The 18,383-nt window shown below is 56.4% G+C and overlaps 1 protein-coding gene across 1 annotated transcript in view; it reads right to left on the bottom strand.

Annotated features, from left to right (window-relative positions):
- SHANK2 (SH3 and multiple ankyrin repeat domains 2) overlaps positions 1-18,383 on the bottom strand; it is a 457,214-nt gene that overhangs the window by 330,913 nt on the left and 107,918 nt on the right. Inside the window, exons 8-10 of the mRNA XM_081798461.1 lie at positions 12,602-12,753; positions 11,454-11,621; positions 2,896-3,235 (exon numbers count right to left, since the gene is read on the bottom strand). Of these exons, the coding sequence (XP_081654587.1) occupies positions 2,896-3,235; positions 11,454-11,621; positions 12,602-12,753 (660 nt within the window). The remainder of the gene's footprint in view (positions 1-2,895; positions 3,236-11,453; positions 11,622-12,601; positions 12,754-18,383) is intronic.

The raw sequence follows: 18,383 nt of genomic DNA, 5'->3' as shown, positions 1-18,383 counted from the left end.
GAGCAAGTCGCTCAGCCTTGGAGCGGGGAGTCTGTCTACACGTGTGTCTGGGGAGGGTGCAGATGCAGTCTTCCCCACTCAGGCTGGGCAAAGTATGGCACCCAGCCTAACTCAGCTTGCTGCCTGTTTTACAAATAAAGTTTGATCGGCACACAGCCACACTCACTCACCTCAGTGTTGTCCGTGGCTGAGTTCATGCCGCAGCGGCAGAATGGGATGGCCGTGACCAAGCCCACGTGGCCCACAAAGCCAAAAGTATCTACTAAGTGGCCCTTTACAGGAAATGTTTGCTCCTAAAAGAAAATACCTAAGAGAAAAAAATACTCCTCAGGCACATGGGGGAGGGTCTTCCTGAAGCCATCGGCCAAGGGCTGGGGACAGATGGGGGACAGGCAGCACCATGCCAGTCACACCAGGCCCCGTCAACAAGTCAGAATGAGGACTACCAGACTGCTTGAACCTTCCCTAACAAAATACCACCACCACTCTCAAAGACTGTCTTGTCCTCAATTATTTCAAGCGACAGAAAACATTTCTTCCTGTTTTTCTTTTCTCATTCATGATAAATTATGCTTGAAATCTACTGGGGAAAATTGAGGAACGCTTTTCCCCTCTAAGGCAACAATTGAGAAGCACATGTAGGCACAGATGTTTTATCCGCCAAAGCCAAGTCTCACGATGTGCGTTTTCTGAACGCGGCCCAGCTAGGTACCTCCATGCTCACAAAGCCACCCCGACGTCCAAAAACACCGTGCAGCACCGACTGCCCACGCTGCATGCAAATCCCACCGATTTGCTCGCATTAAGGAGGAAGCTCTGCTGAAACACGCCCCCAACCCCCTCTGGCTGAGCTGCTCTGCCGTGCCAGCCACGGAAGAGACCCTAAAAGATGGCAATCTATACCTCTGAGAAGCTGGGTCCAAGGGGGACAGGGTGCTAGCAGGGAAAACAGGCAAGGCATAATAATGGCAGTTCATCCTGGTTATCTTGCAAAGGGCTGCAGAGCAAACTACAGCTAATGCTCTCAGGGGCTCATTAAGAGAAGGCTTGACTAAGGGTGGGATATCTGAGTTGGGTCTTGAAGGATGCATAGGAGTTTTCTACGACAAAGAATCTAGGAGGGTTTCATAGCTGGAAGTAAAGTGGTTGGAGGGGTCTGGTCTTGGAAGGGCCAGGGAAAGGACTTAGGTGTAGACAAAGGCTGAAGATTTCACCCAAAAAGATGGCTTCATTCTGGCAAGATGATGCCGATGGCAGAGAAGACAAGCAAAGTGCACACAGCTCAGAGGCCCCCGAAAGATCTCCCCTCTGTTCCTCCAGTTGGTGGAGACCCCCACATTCTGCTCAGCTGTTTAGTATAGTGTCCAGACCCCACCATCCTCCAGACTCAAAGTTCCTTGAAATCAGAGAGACGTGAAAAAAAGAAAGTTGGAGCAGAGAACACCTTCGATACTGGCATCCAGGAGTTATCTTGACCTTGAGCCTCAAGGACACTGACCCTCCTTCCCCACCCCTCCGCCCTGCCCCAAGCAGGTCCTGCAACCCACGGCCTCCTGGGAGCCCCAGGCCCTTCCCACGGCCTCCACGAGCCTCTCCATCGTCTTCAGCCCCACCACTGTGCCTCTCGGCGGGACCAGCAGGGTGCTCACACGGTCCAGGGTGCTGCTCCCTCGCCATTTGGGATTCATGCTCCTAGAGGCCAGGGATCATGTCCTACCCCTCAGGGTATACCAAACTAGCTCATCTCCAGCTTCCCTTAGTTTCTGGTCTAACACCGAAGAGTATGTGCTTCTTTTTATTCATGCTGGGGTTCCACTTGTAGGTACAGTCCCCCTCCCGAAGAGGAAAGCAGGGTCTTGAAGAGATACTCGTACACCCACGTTCATGGCAGTATTATTCACAACAGCCAAGAGGCGAAAGCACCCATGTGTCCATCAAGGGATGAATGGATAAACAAAATGTGGTCCATCCGCATAATGAAATATTATTGAGCCATAAGAAAGGACATTCGACACATGCGACGCATGGATGGACCTTGAGGACATTACGCTCAGTGAAATAAACCAGGCATATAAGGACAAATGCTGCAGGAACCCACTCAGATGCAGTCCCCAGAGGAGTCAGATTCGTGGAGACAGAAGGTAGACGGTGGGCGCCAGGGGCTGCGAGGGGGACGGGGTGCTTCTCGGGACACAGTTTCCATTGGGAAGATGGAAAGTCCTAGAAGGATAGCGCTGCTGGTTGCACAGTGATATGAATGTGCTTAATGCCACTGAACTACATTGTAAAAGTGGTTAAAATCTAAGTGATTTTATCATGTACATGTTACCACAGCTAAAGAGAAAAAGCCCATTGGGAGCGTGTTTGCACACACAGTGGTGGTAATTCACCTTTGTTACATGCTGGTCTAGTGCAAGTTTGGTGGGGTGCCAGACCGACCTCGGGAGCCCGGTCAGCCACGTCCCTGCCCCTCTGCCCCACACGTCCCAGCAGACGGCCACCCCGGGGTGGGCAGAGTTTGCACCTTCAGCTGGGGAGGATGGAAACGAGAGGATCCCGGCTCCCCAGCTCGCTTCTGGAAGTGGACAGTGTGGCAGTGAGGCCTGGGAGGGGAGCAGACCAGGGTTTCCAGCCCAGCTCCAGCTCTGGGACCGCTCCTTGCTCTTCCCCGCAACTCGGCTTCCTCTTTGCTATGACGGGGTAACCCATTCTCAAAGCAGCAGCTGCTAAGGGCTGGAGGATTCCCCCCAGCTTCCTCCCTGAAGCCCGTACCCCCAAGGCGAGCGATTTTGGAAATGGACCTTGAGGAGGGGTTGAGGGTCCAGTGAGGTCCTGAGCTGACGGGACAGCGCCCTTGTCAGAAGAGACCACAGAGTGCTCTTGCTCACTCCCCACCGTGTGAGGACACAGAGGCGCCGTCTGCAGCCAGCAAAGAGCTCTCACTGGGAAGGGAACGTGCCCGCACCCTGATCGTGGACCTCCAGCCTCCAGGACCATCTGTGGGGCTCTGTTGAGGCAGACAGCACCCTGCAGGGCGCTCAGCCCGGCCCCAGCCCCGGCAACCACAGGGCCGGACAGGGTGTTGGGGGAGCGCACCCACCAGCATGCCCGCACTGACCTGGTTGTAGAGGGCGCAGATGTGCAGGGCCGTGTTCCCCGAGGCGTTCTGGGCCGCCATGTCGGCCCCGTAGAAGAGCAGGTGCTCCAGATGCTGCACGTGGCCGTATTTGCAGGCCTGCAACGAGAGTCCGCGCTGTCAATGGGAAACCCACACACCAGTCTCCAAGTTCGACATGTGCTCGGCCGACCCCAGCCCACCCCCCATGTGGGACCAGGACCCCAAATGCAGGGCCACCCACAGCGTCCTGAGCCTCAGGGGGGTCATCAGACCCCTGGCTGGGATCAGGGTGGGGGAGCTCATCACAGGACTAAGGACTTATGCTGGGCTCCTGGACAGCAGGTCTGCGAAGGGCCCCAATGCTCCTTTCCTTTGGACCTGGGGACCCGAAGCCCAGGGACACACGCGCTATCTCCCTGCTGGCCTCAGTGGCCAACCCCACAAAATGCAAACCAGGACACTCCATCTCTGGCCCCACTTATCCAAAGTCCCTGGCCCCGAGAGGGGGCGTGAAAACAGCAAGAAGGGGAACATACAGCCCCTGCTGTTTCCAGGGAAGGGAGCCAAGCCTGGCCTCCAGGCGAGGGGCAGGCCCCACTGTTGCTACGAAATGTAACCCACCCCCTGAGGAGCGTTCAGGAGGCAGGGGGCAGGCAGCCCCACAGTGAGATTTCTCCCTCCCGGGGTCCTTCAAGGCGGTGATGTGTGCTATTCCTGAACCAACAAGGCTCTGGGGTCAAAGAGATCTGCACCCAAGTCATGGACCTTCCATTTTCCAGAATGTTCCCCCATGAGCCTATGTCTTCACCTGTAGACATAAACCCTACATTCTTATGAGAATGTTCTTATGAGAATCACGTAGGATAAGGGACCCCAAAGGGCCCACGTGTTGCTCGGCACCAGGCCAGCCCCTGCCCATGGCAGCTCTCGGGGAGCCAGGAGGCCCCGCGCTGTGACAGCTCAGCCGGGGTCCTGGGCACGCTGCGTGGTACCAGGGCAGCCCACGACCCTGGGCGGCCAGTCAGTTCCAACCAGGCCCCACCCCATCCACCCACTTCCCGGCACGTCGGGAAAGGCCAGCGTGTGGCCAGCGATGGACAGCACTGGAGGTGGGAGGGCCAGGGTCCCCGTGAGCGGTGACAATGTGGATGGGAGCCGGGAAGGCCAGGAAGCGGGTCCTGACACACACTTCTCAGGTCGAGGGTGGCCACTGAAGTCCACGGCAGTAGGAAAACAGGCCACCGAGGGGCAGGCCGGGCAGCTCTCTCTACCGCGCATTCCGGATACCTGGGGTGGACTGTGGCACCTCGCCAAGGAAAGACGGTGGGAAAGATGCTCGAACTGTTACTGGGACGAGCTTACACAGAGAACCCAAGAAACAAGCACTTCTAACGCCACGCCCCCCCGTGGAGCAGGCGCACTAGTTCACGAAGCAGGTGGTTACCCGGACACGGTTGCTGCCCACCCTCCCCTCCCGTGGCAACAGTGCCTGCAATTCTTGTGGGGACCCCAGCCCCACTCTCAGAGGTCGGGGGGCTGCCCCGCCCACTGCTGCCGTGGGCACAGCCCAGGGGCCTCCGCAACCCGCAGAACCCCAGAGCTGCTGGGGCCCCCAGCAAAGGAGCAGGGCCACGGGGGTGAGAAAGGGAGGGAGGGCAGACAGACGTGGAGCCAAGGGCAGACGCACATACAGCCCGTCACTGGGCCGTCCGAGCTCCAGCCATGCCTGGACTCCTCGGGACATAGAGAGCCTGGCCAGGACTTTTATTTCCCGTTATACCAGTTTGAGTTGACAGCACTGTTCCTTAAATCAAAGGAGCCTGGGCTCATTGGCTCTCCCCAGAGGATGGGAGTAGAAAACCCCCATTTAGTGGCCATGACAGTGATCATTAATGCAGGCGAGAAATACCAATGGATGCTAAGACCATCCGTGGATGGGGGATGAGGAAAGGGACTTAACAGCCTCAGAGACCCCACAAAATCCTAATTACAGAAGGAAAGAGAGAAGCCTGGCAGACTCCACCTGGCCAGGAGGTCAGAGTGAATGTCACCGGTAACGGGCAAGGGTCACCACGTGCCCCCCGACAGGATGCCAGGAATGCGATATCCCTACACAATCACTCCTACAATATTCCTACCAAAATGCACACCCCGGACCTCATCGAGAAGAAACACCGACCCAACCCAAGTTGCGAGGCAATCTCCAAGCTGAGTGCCCCATAATCTTCGCAGGGGTCCCCGATGGAAGGCTTCCATGCGGGGTCCCGGATGGGATCCTTTCAGTATGAGGGACGTTATTGTGACGATGGACAAAACTCGAACACAGTCTGTGAGTGAAGGTATGTGGGGTTCTCTAGCATTCTAGCAACTCTTCTGTGAGTTTGAAACTGATAAAGTCCTTTACAATTTAGAAAGAGAACCTAGTCCTTGTTTGACACAAAGACCTCAAAGCTCACCAAAGTAAGAAATCTGTCCAGCCCCAAAATAGGCTATGCTAACCATTTCCCCCTTGAAATGGGCGTTGCGGCTCCTGGCCTTCGAGAGACAGCTAAGAAGGGCTGCCAGAGCCAGAGAGCTGAAACCTGACATACAGTACCCCTTACACTCCTGTATCTTAACCATCTGGATGAGGTGCTTTTTGGGAAATGCACGTGTGGGGGGCTCCACTCCACACCTACTCCCTGCAAATCTCCTGGGCGTGCGTGTTTGGAGAAGTTTCCCCAAGAGACCTGCGGTTCATCCCTGCTATGCCAAATACCCGCCCCATCACTAGCCAACCACACAATTTGGTGGAAATTAGGGAAAAGGGCGCGCCTTCCTTCCAGCGCTTTACTGCCACCTGCTGGGCACCTGCTGTGACACACCTACTACCCTAAGGGGGCAGCAAGCTGAGAGGCACCCCAGGTCGTGCAAGGCACGTGGAAACAATGCGGAGTTCACTGCATTGCAAGTGAGCAGCAAATGCTTCTGCATGATTCTGTGCCACCAACCAAATTACTTAATCCACACCACGCCTAGGCATTTCTCCTATGTGAAGCATGTGCTTATAATGTGAACAGGAGACATCTCCACCCGATGGTTCAAAAACAATCCATCATTTCAGCCCTCGCTTGGTCAGGAAGTACGGTGCCCGGCAGCACGGGGACACTCTTGCCCAAACGTGCGCACACGTGGCTTGCTTGACTCGAGCCACTGGCTGCCCCATGGCCCTGGGTTCCACGGTTTTCAAAGGCCAGTGGTGGTCTTGCTGTCAGCCCAAAGGGCCTCGGGGAAATGTGCAAATGAGTGTGTGGATGGCAGGTCAACCAGGAAGCGGCCAGCTCTGTGTTGGCCAGGGTTAGGAGCTGAACGATGTCCTCCCCAATTCCTCTGTTGGAGCCCTGACCCCCAGCACCCCAGGATGTGACTATATGTGGAGATGGGGACCTTGAAGAGATGATTAAGGTAACATGAAGCCACTGAGGTGGCCCTGATCCAGGGTGACCGGGGTCCTTCTAGGAAGAGGGGATCAGGACACAGACCCGCACGCAGGGACGACCCTGTGAGGACCCAGGGAGAGCACGGCCGTCCACACACACACACATACACACGAGGAGAGAGGCTTCAGGGGGACCCCGCCTGCCCGCACGTGCATCCTGGGCTTCAGCCTCCAGGACCGGGGGACAGTACTCGTCTGTTGTGTGAGCCCCGTCGGTGGGATTTCGTCAAAACTGCCCAAACAAACCAATACAATCAGTTCAGATCAACTAATCTGTAAGTTTCAGCCTGCAATGACATACAAAATGTCATGCTAAGAACTCCAAAAGGGAAGGTATGTTTTGACAGCTGCGGTAGTGGTCGCTTTCCCTATGGAGCCCACGGCTTTTATAACATGAGTTCTGGACAGAAGACGGCTCTCGCAGACATCCCTGGCATCACTAGGGTAGAACACAGGCTCCGACCATGGGGAGAAGGTGGCGCCCCTCCATCCCGGCCTGGGGTCTTCACCCCTCCCCTCCCCTCCTGGCATCTCCTCTCAGCCCCAAGAATCAGGGCTGGTTGGAAGGACACCTGCTTGGTGGGCTTCAATCCCTCCGCAGGCCCCCCCGCAAAAGGAAGCACTGATTACTTCTCTGAAGGAATCCTTGCTCGTCCGGGCGGGGTAGGGGCACGGGATACGGATCTGACACCCCAGGTCAGCATGTGGCAGAACCCCCAAAGCAAGGTAAGGCACTTCCTGCAGCTCCAACTGCTGGGGCCGGGGGGCTTGGCTGCTCACAGTGGGGCGTGGGGTCATGATCCCGGGGTCCTGGGATCAAGCCCCACGTCGGGCTCCCTGCTCAGCGGGGCATCTGCTTCTCCCTCTGCCCCTCACCCCTGCTCATGATCTCTCTCTCGCAAATAAATAAATAAAATCTTTGGGGAAAAAAAGGAATTCTTGAGGAAATCAGATGAGATCTATAGTAAAGCCTGTGAACAAAGCGGTTAAGTGCTGTCACATATTCTTTGTGACAATGGCCAGGTGACGGTGATGATGGTGATGATGACCGCAACCAAGCAGATGAGGACTGAGACAGTGACTGAGGCATGGCTGGGCGAGGATGACCACGACAGAGGCGTGGCCGGGCGAGGGGGAGTGGCTAACTCACAGGCCAATCCCCTGGACTGACAACAGAAGGAGGGAACGCCCTCCCTGAAACACTGTCAGAGGAACTCCGTGAAGGAGGGCGGGCGGGCGGGATCGAGCTCTCCCAGAGCCAGCACAGAGCACCACCTGCATGAAGGCGCGTGGGACCCAGGGCGGCTCCTCCACGGAGCAGCTGTCCCCAGACTGGGGGCAGCCACCCTCTCCAGAGCCCTCAGCCTCCCGTAACCTACCCTGGAGTCCTGACGCAGCCAAACCCGCGGTCCGCGGGCCGCGCCAAGGATGCAGGCAAGACGCACAGGAGGACGTGTCCTCCCTTATCTTGATGTTCTTGGGTTGTGGGGATGTGTTTGGGTGTTTTTTACTTTCTTCTTTCTGTTTCTTCGAATTTTCCACTCCTTCCATGTTGAGCAGTTAGGGTAATCTGAACTCAAGAGTTTGCAGACAAGCCACATACAAAAACGCGCGCTTCCACTGTCGGCCTGCAGGGGGCGGGCGTCCCCAGGCGCTGCGCGGCAGGTGCGGGATCCGAAGGGCCTCGCTTGACAGTTCAGCACCTGGCCTTGGCCTTGGTGGGAAGCAGAACCACCGCAGGACCCGTGAGCAGGCCTGGCTGTGGGCGAGCAGGATCCGTCCAAGGGCGTGGAGCCAGGTGGCTGGGAAGGAGCCGCCCCCACTCCAGGGCACGAGGCAGAGGGACAGATGTCAAATGCAGAACTGCGGACCCCAGAACTCCAAGGTGCTTCTCCTGCTAGCTCTGTGCAAAACCCGCCTCCTCTGTTTCCTCCTGCCACCGCCGGGTGTCACGGCAGGGGCGGCTTCCGTCTGCAAGCCTGGAGGCGGTGCTGAGAGGGGCCGGGAGTGGACTCAGCTGTGGCCTTGGGCAGGTTACTCCCCCTCTCCGGGCCGGTTACCTTGTCTGAGTCATGGAGGCCAGCAGGTGTCCGCTGGGGTTGCTCCAGGGTGTGAAAGGTGGAGCCGATAAAGCAGATCAGGACGGCGTGGGAGCCGACTGAGTGCTGAGAATCTCGGAGGAGGACGGCCGGTCTGCTGATCTCTGCTTTGCGCCTGCCTCCACCATCTCACAGCCATCTCAGCCACGGCAGATGAGACAGCGGGGCTCGGGAGGCAGGGACTTCACCCGGAAAATCGAGAACCTCTAGTAGGGAGGGAACTGGCCTCCCAGGACATCGTGGAAAAGAAACCCACCACCTGGGGGACATGACACCATCCTGATGGGCGCCACGGGAAGCGGGATGCTCAGGCCTGGGAGCGCCCCCTCCAAGCTCAAACTCAGCGCCAGGGGCTGGGGTCCTGGGACCAAGAGGTCTGGTGGCTTCAGTGCCCGCAGGCTCGGAACCCACGCTCGGGGTCTCAGGGATGGAACCCAGCACACGCGGGGACCAGAAATCACGGCTGGAGCCCACACTGCAGGAAGTGACCACCAGGATCGCCCCCCGCCCACCCCAACACATTGATGCTTCTTCATCTCAGGGTGACCAGAGGCCAGACTGTCGAATGCACCAGAGGGGAAAGGGACGCTGGTAGGAGGCCTCCGGCTGGTGGAGAGCGAACCCGGCCCGGAGAACTCTCCAAAGCTGGGGCCCTGCTGCAGGGTTCAAGCTCTAGCAACTCCACGTTCCCATCTTCTGTATTTCTGACGCCTTGGCATGTGGGGCCTTGCCGACACTGGGGGGGTCTGCCCCTCCCCAGGCAAGTCAATTCTGACTGCACAGGACTGGCCCAGAGGGCGGCTCTCAGACACAAACCAGCCCACACAGAGCCATCACCCCCACCTGCCTTACTGGGCTCTCGCCCTCAGGGCCACGACCCACCTGCCCTGGTCAGCCCAGACAGCCAGGGACAGCCCCAGTGCCCCTGAGCCCGACGTTATCCAGACCAGCCATGCCTCGGCCTGTTCCATCCTACAAAAGTCACAGTGAAGACTCTTGGCCCCATTTCCCCCCACTCCTGCTGCCTCCTGACCCAGCCCGGTGCTTCCCATGTGGCCCCCCTGCCCCATCTGCCCCTCCTCCCAGGATCTGTGAGTAACACACCCTCTTTCCAATGGCAGCCAACTCCCGATCGGTTGGCCTCACTGTACCTGCATGGTATTAAAACTACATTTCAAACCGGGGTTTGGGACAGGCCAGGAAATGACTCTGGAATGACCCGAAAGCACTCAGACGTGCAGCCATGGGGGCCAGAGTGAGAACGGGCAGGATGAGCAGAGAGGAGGCTCAGCACTGCACTTACATTAGATCCTCCCCACAGCCCGAGGGCGCCATGGGCCCGCTGACACCCACTTTATGGGTGAACAAATGCAGACCCCAGGGCACTCATCGCTACTCACTCCCCTGAGGGTCCCTCCCTGGGTGTGGGCTGGAGGTGGCCAGGAGCAGCTTTGGGGGGCCCCAGCTCACACCGTGGGATGGAACTGGACGCCTCCCCAGGCTGCTGACGAGTCAGGGCTGACCCAGCATGCAAAAGGCCAAGCGGGGTGGACCTGCCTGCACCCCACAGCCCACCTGGTACCCCTCAGCACTGCTTGGCCCTCTGACCACAGTGGGTGGGGGGCATGACCCCACCCAGACCAGGCAAGTGTGTAAGGTCACACTGGCTGAGGGAAATGGACAGGTGGCACTGCCCATCCGGAGAACAGTTCAGAGACACCGCCCCCATTCCAGGCCTTTCCCCTTGCCTTCCTGGGCCCTGCTCCCCCAGACCCACTGTCCACCCTCCTCTGCCCGGAGACCCTGACCCGGACACCTGCACCACTGGGCTCCCTGATTGGCTGGCTCACACACGGCTCAGCCAATAGGAGGGCAGGATAAGAGAGAAGCCAGGGCACTTCCTGCCTGCGGCCACCCTCCCACCTCAGCTGTCCCTGCTTCTCGGACCACAACTTCCTCCCCTGCTCTGGATGCACTAACGACTCTTCATCTGAGCCATCAGGTGGATGCTGTTTCTTTACAAGACTGCAGCTGACACACCCCCAGCCCCAGGGGTGCCAGGTGGGATCAGGGAAACCTGGGTCCTATGCATGGAAATTGGGCATCACACCGGGGCACCCATATCAGAAATCAGGCAGCACACCGGCTCACCCGTATCAGAAATCGGGCAGCGTGCCGGGTCACCCGTATCAGCAATCGGGCATCACATCGGCTCACCCGTATCAGCAATCGGGCATCACGCCGGGTCACCCGTATCAGCAATCGGGCATCGCGCCGGGTCACCCGTATCAGCAATCGGGCATCGCGTCGGCTCACCCGTATCAGCAATCGGGTGTCGCGCCGGGTCACCCCTATCAGCAATCGGGCATCGCGCCGGACCACCCGTATCAGAAATCAGGCGTCACGCCGGGTCACCCGTATTAGAAATTGGGCAGTGCACCGGGTCACCTGTGCGCAGAAAGCACCCGGCGCCAAGCTCTATTGGGGTCCCCGAGACGCTAGATGCACGGAGAGCTCCCAGCGCCTATGAAGGGCGTGTTCACTCCACAGCTCCAGATGATCACTGCCCTACAGAAATGCAAGAGACCTGCCTAACTTTCCGATTTCTCTACAGAGGTCAGAAACGTGTGTTTCTAGGTAAATATCCCTGTTTTTAAATGCCGGCGACTGCTCCAAACGGAACGGAACGCTGGGAGGGCAGCTGTGGGCGCCGGGTGAGAGGCTGAGGGCAGGAGTGTTAAGGGTGCAGCGTGCGCACCTGGTGGACCTCGTGCCAGCCGTTCTCGTCCCTGCAGCACACGGTGGCATGTTCGTGGAGCAACAGTTCACAGCAGTAGGGATCCCCCCCGACGATCGCGGTGTGGTACAGCGGCGTGAGCCCGTAGCTGTCTTTGTAATCAGGCGATGCTCCCAGCTCCAGAAGGGTCTAGAAAACAACACCAAACACGGGTCTCATGACCCCTTCTGCAGGGAGTGAATCAAGAACGAAGCATGGGGGTCACTCTCCCGCCGGCCGAGGCTGAGCAGGCCCACGGGTCCGCACGTTTCCCGGGCCTCCCAGAGTGAAGCAGGGGCCAGCTTCAGGTGGTGAGGTTCCCGGCCCTGAAGTAGCAGGTGGAGCCCAGGTGACAGGATGCACGTGCATCCGGGACGTCAGGAGACGCTCTGCAGACAGACACGCGTGGGGGGCACGCAGGGACCTGCTGAGCCCTGCTGACCCCCCCACCCAAAACCCCGTACTGGCTGAGAGCAATGAAGTGCAGGCAGCTTTTGCAGAAAGGGAAAAGCTGTACTATTCAACCTACAGCATAAAACCATCCCAGCGTGGATTTCGGACTAAGGCAGCGGACGAGGTACAGCTGATGTGAACTTGAGAAATCCGTGACTTCCAAGACAAGCATCGTGTTGGGGGTCAGCCCCCAACAGCGGGTCCCCCTCCCTCCCAGCCAGGGCTCTTGGGGGACCCCACACTTGGGGCCAGGGCAGATAAAGCATGCAGAGGGCCGTGGGGAGGGTGAGGGGTGAAAGCACCCCCCCCCCGGGTGGGCTTCCAGAGACCGGGGAGGGGGTTGGCAACAGCAACAAGGCTGGCTCAGGGCCTGTGGGCTGGGTTTGCAGCCTCCTCCCAGGGGGCATGAGGGGGTGGCTTTCAGTGCTACCCTTCCTGGCAGAAATCACAAGCCTCTGGCCACACGAGAGGGACAGATGACCTTTTATAAACACCAAATTCTAAAATTCCCAAGAAGAGAGGGTCTGGGGCCCCGACTAGATGTCCAAACCCACGTGGGAACACAATTCGGGGTCAGCTCGGGTGGTCGTCATGGGATGGGGACAGGGAACCGGTGTGGAAGCCGGGGATCAGATAGGGAAGGGGTGCCCGCGGGGGAGACGGGCTCCGGAATGTACCTTCAGGGCCACTTGGTTCCTGGCTCGGGCGGCTTTGTGCAGGGCAGTCATCCCATCTCTGGCGCGGAAGTCCAGGTGAGCCCCGCCGTTTCTGAGAGCTTTGATCACCTCCGCGGGCTCGTCCAGCTGAGCAGCTAAGGTCAGTGGGGTCTCTGCGGGACCCAAACACAACGTAGTTCAGAACCCGCACCGGGGAGACGGCCAAGGCATACGGCTCACGAACCAAGTGCCAAGTCTGAGAGTGAGCTTGAAGAACCGACCCCAGGGTATTCGCAGCTCCCACCCGTTAGCCCCGGTATCCCCGCGGTTAGCACGGTCTCAAGGGAGACAATGGTGGTGATGCTCGGGGTCCCATGCAAATCAAAATGGGGGCAGAGGCAGAGTTTCCACATTATCGCTTTGTGGGCAGCGGGTCTGAGAAGCTGCCCTCGCTCTCAGGACACAGAATCCCACGGCACCATCCAGATGCTTACCGTGGGGAGCAGCAACCCACTGGGGCTACAGTTAAAGGTCCGAAAGGCAGAGGCCTGCCTTTCTGCATCTCAAACTCACAACGCTTATGGGCATCTTGGAGGACGCCCGGCTCAGGCTGCAGGCACACAAGGGTAGGGGAGGCGTGGAGTCTGTGCCCCATGGAGGTCTGGGTCTGAGCAGGCAGAGACCTGAATGGGGTCAGCACGATAAATGACCGGCAGCAGGGCTGGGGCAGAAGCCCGGGGGACAGAACCATGGAGCCCACCCCCATGTGGACAATGTTAGGAAGGGTCCCCCACCGCCCTGGGCAGCCGACTCCAGACCAGTCTGTTGCTGGCTGTGACGGGGAGGGCAGTACTCGGTTAAAACCACCTTCTCTCCCGCTCGGTCAGCCCGAGTGCCCATCATAGCCACTGCCGAGCAAGGCACACTGCCCTGATGTGCTTCACTGGAGAGGCTTTTACCTTCTAGAAGAGTGTCAAGGGCAATATGACAACGTGCATGTCCCCAGGACCCAGAAACACTACTGGTTGATGATGAGTCGTTCTGACTTCAAGCGCGTTTTGAGAATAAAAGAACCGGGGCATCTGACCCGGGGCTGAATTCCCTTCTCACCTCACCCCGGTCGCGTCCCCGGCTGTCCCCAGGAAGGACAACTGCATCATGAATTCAGCTCGCCACCCCCATCTAGCCCTAATCCCCAGGCTTCTTTACACGTAAAGGAGCACTGTTCTGAGGGCTCTTTAAACTCACCGGGGGACTCACCCTGCACCTGGATGTGTCACAGTGAGGTGCAGGGGTGTCAGGGGTTGAGACGGCGTGGAGCAGGGCAGGAGCTCCACATGGGGGCAGAGATGTGGAAATGGGGCAGACGTGCAGACAGATGCAAACTTGGGGAGAGACCCCCACCCGCTAGAGCGGGGAGAGGGAGCTGTTGGGGCTTCTGACGGCATTGGCGAGGGCTCGGGTCCTTTGGGGGCAGGTGAAGGGCGTGGAAGGCTGGGTCCTCAGGAGCCACCAGCGTTTACGCTTCACATCAAATTTCTTACAGCAACTTGAGGAAGCCGGCCCCTCATGTATAAGGTCAATTTAGGCCTGATGCTCATCTGGGGCAATGTCAACCCTCAAAATGATTAGGATTCTTCTTTCTTATTTGGCTGTCCACCCATGGCCATTGCAATGGGAACCCAGCTGGAGTCATACCTCGGACTCCAGATTACAGACCCCTTTGGCAGAGCCAAACCCTGGGATGGTGCTGGGCACGTAAGAGCCGCTGAGTAGAAAACTAGGCACCCCGTTAATGGTAGGGTATCTTATGTACTTGAGGGGGACCTCCAGCCCTCAGACGGCACCCAGGACAAGCGGTCCCTTTCTCAAACAGCCCTGCCCAAAGGATGCACTGCAGACTTGCCACGTTCAAACCTGACCGGGACCCACCCTGGTGAGGGTGGGAGAGCCCCCCCCCCAGCTTACACACCCTTCAGGAAGGGGACGTCCAATGAGACCCCTCATGGGGCTGATGGAACCATCCCAAGAAGATACTCATCCATCAACTGCAAACGCGTGGCCGTCAGGGGCTCGCACTGTGTGATTGATGACCATGTGCCCATGCCTCTAACAAGCTTGGGGCCTGAGCTCACCTGCACCACAATCCTCCAAAAACATTCCTCAGTGTTTACATTTTGAAATTACTTCAGTTTTGATAAATATACTGGAACCTCAACGAGTATAACCTCAAAATGGTCCCAGTCTCTCTCAGCTTGACTGCCCAGTGGAGTAGAAACGGCTCTCGTCTTTTCAGACAGTCTCGAACACATAATAACGCTCTCGCCCAGACATGGCCCAGTCACATTTTGGCTCCAGCAAACAAGCGGCCGAGCTTCGAAAGGCACCAGCAGGAGGGTCTGCAGGGGTGAGAAGTGGGGGGACCTGGAAGCACAGCACAAGGACACTGGCTACTGGCTTCCAATCTGTCCAGATCTACGGACAAGGAGAGGGGTGGGGGCTCCGTGCGCTGCAGGCTGAAGTGTGCGCACCCCGGGCCCCTGGGTGTTCCTGGGAGCATCCAAGTGCCGGAGAAAGACCTCGGAAACCAAACGTGTGGGTGAGCAGCGCCTCCTGGAGAAAAGGGACCGCCGGCAGCAAAACCCAGCTCTGCTCCTGGAAGGCTGGATGACCTGAGCAGGTCCCCAAAACCCTCTGGACCTGTCTCCTCCCCTGTGAGGCCCAAATGCATGCGTCCTATGCTGGATGGTGCCCACCCCCGGGCGCGCCCTCGGGGACTGCCACCAGAGCAGCTAGTCTCACAAAGAGACAAATTTTGCTCTCTTCATTATGGCTTTTTTATGTATTTTTACAAGGCTGTACAATGACTTTATTATTTTACAATAATAAAAAAGTAATTTATAAAATGAACCATGAAGCCAATACTTGTTAGCATTCCCACCCCCACCACAACTTGGACTGGCACAATCCCCCATGACTTCCTCAGCAAGACAGTCCCGATTCTCCTAGAATGTGAAGCAAAGGAAACAAATATTCACACACCTACTAAGTGCTCTGCCCTGCAGTGGGGACTATGGCCACCCCAGGAGGACAATGAGGTACAGTATCCTTGAGCTTTTATAAGATAGGTAAAAAAATAGGTAAATAGATCGCTGGATGAGGGGCTGGGCAGATGCTTGGATAAGTGGATGGATGAACAGATGGTTAGATGAGTGCATGGACGGATGGGTGGGTGGATGGATGGATGGATGGTGAATGAGTAGATGGATAGATAGATGGTTGGATGGATGAGTGAATGGATGGATGGATGGCCATGTGGTGGGTGGATGAATGGATGGGAATGTGGGTGCATGGGTGGATGGATGGATGGAAGTATGGGTGAATAGATAAATGGATGGATGGATGGGATGGGTGGGTAGGTGGATGGATGGATGGATGGATGGACGGACAGAGAGATGGATGGATGGGTGGATGGATGGATGAATAGGTAGGTGGATGGATGGATGGATGGATGGATGGATAGGTTGATGGATAAGTGGATGGATGGATGGATGAGTGGGTGGATAGATACAGGGAAGGAAAGACAGAGGAGGGAGAAAGGAAGAGAGAAAGAAAGATGGGTGAGTGAAAAGATGGGTAGGCGTGTATGTAGATGGAGATCATACATACACATAGACAGTTAAAAATGAGTAAAGGAAAAGATTAATATTTGGGCTCACAAGTGACAGAGGGAGCACAACCTGTGCATTCAATTATCTAAGTGCTGTTTTCTAATATAAAACTCATTATTAAATTATCCACAATTGAGAGATCACACACCCCATTCTCTATGCCCGAATGCAAACATCGCAAGTGGGAAAAACCTGGCTTTGCACCTGGAACCTCTGCACTCCACTATGGGTTCAGCCGTGACTTAGACAGACACCTTGAACCCCACAGGGCCTGGTCCCCTTCTGTGCTGCAAAGACCACCCTGTCCAGCCCACAGTGAGGGGCAACAGGGAGTCACAGTTTTGAAAGTGCTTCATGATGAAAAAGCTCCCAACAGCGTGAGGAGCAACAGGATCTATGGCAACAGCATGGTAAGACTCGCTGCAGCAGCTTAACATGGAGATAGACCCCCTCACAAGACATAACAAGGACAACATTCTAGTGGAGTCAGGCTTTTACCTTCACTCACATTAAGCTCACTTTCCTAAAGTGATCCATTTTCTGAAAACGCATCTCTCTAAAACATGACACATCCCTTCTGTGTCAGAGACTGGGATTTCGCCAAAATGCAACACTGTGGATGATGACCCAGGAAACACTCCTGACCAGGAGTTTCAGAAGAAGCCATTTGTGGCTGTGTTTGCTTACCCTCTAAGGGAGACATGGTCTCCAGATGGAATATTCTGAAAGTCCACACGATGGGGATGTCTGTTTCTCAGGGGACACCCGAGAAGCAAATCCAGAGAGGTGGGGCTACGCCCCTGCCCTATCCTGCGCCCTTCTCTCTTCTGGGTCAGCGGAAATCTGATATGTCCTCAAACGTTAACAACCTCGACAGCAAGAAGCCTCCCTACAGCATCACGGTGCGCTCATCCCCATCTCTGTGACAAATCCAGGGACCTGAGACCACACTTCAAAATTCCCAAGGACCAGAGAGAGGTGATTCAGCGATTTCTTCCTCATTACCTAGATCTGTGGTTTCCAGACATGGGCATGAATTAAGAATCCTCCAAAGAGCTCATTAATACAAAGGATGTGGACTTCATTCCCAGCGATGATTTAACAGGACTGGCGTAGCTGAGAACCTGCACCTCTAACAGGCCGGCGGTCCACAGCACCATCTGGCCCCGCTTGGCGGGGGAATGCGGGTTCGCAAACCGGACGGCACAGCGAAACCACCCGGTCCCACACCCAAATACTGCTTTAATCGGTGTGAGGACGACCCCGCCAGTATCAGGACTGGTAAAACCTCCTTACATGGTTTTCAACACGGGAACCACTGCTCCACTCCAATGTGTTCCATGGACGAGCAGCATGGGCGTGACCTAGAGCTAGTTAGAAATGCAAAATCTCGGGGCGCCTGGGTGGCTCAGTCGGTTAAGCGGCTGCAGCCCCAGGATGGGCTCCCCGCTCAGTGGGGAGTCTGCTTCTTCCTCTGCCCTCAACCCCCACTTGAGCTCACGCTCTCTCTTTCTCATGTGCTCACTCTCTCAAATAAATAAATAAAATGTTAAAAAAAAAAAAAAAAAAAAAGAAAAGAAAAGGCCTAATCTCTGGCCCCAGCCCAAATCTTCAGGACCAGAACTGACATTTTAGCAAGATTCCCAGGTCACGAATAGACATCAAGTCTACATGGGCCCAGAGCACAGTTCTCCCACCTGATCAGCTATGTGATGAGTAAACAAGCAAACATAGAAAAATGGTGCTGTCCCTCATGCGGGTGTATCACTTTATTTACAAATTATACATGACTGCGGGGAAAGTCATCATCTGTTTAACAAATGGTGCTGGGACAACTAGATTTCCACGTGGGCGCCCTACCTCACGCCGTAGACAAAACATCACTCAGAATGGCTCATAAATGGAAGGGCTGCAGCTATAAAACTGTAGGAAAGAACAAAGGAGTACATGTTTGTAACCCTGAGTTAGGCGTGATTTTTATTTTAATTTTAAAAAGTAGGACATCGAAAGCACAGGCAACAAAAGAAAAAAGAAACACATTGGACTTTATAAAATTAAAAACTTTGGTGGATCAGGAGAGAGGGGAAAGATGGCGGAGGAGTAGGGGACCCTATTTCAGCTGGTCCCCAGAA

The sequence above is a fragment of the Leptonychotes weddellii genome, chromosome 11 (genome assembly GCF_054177405.1).
Source record: "Leptonychotes weddellii isolate Sample4059 chromosome 11, ASM5417740v2, whole genome shotgun sequence".
Taxonomy (NCBI): Eukaryota; Metazoa; Chordata; class Mammalia; order Carnivora; family Phocidae; genus Leptonychotes; species Leptonychotes weddellii.
Note: the sequence above shows the minus strand (reverse complement) of the source record. Positions and strands in the feature narration are given on the sequence as shown.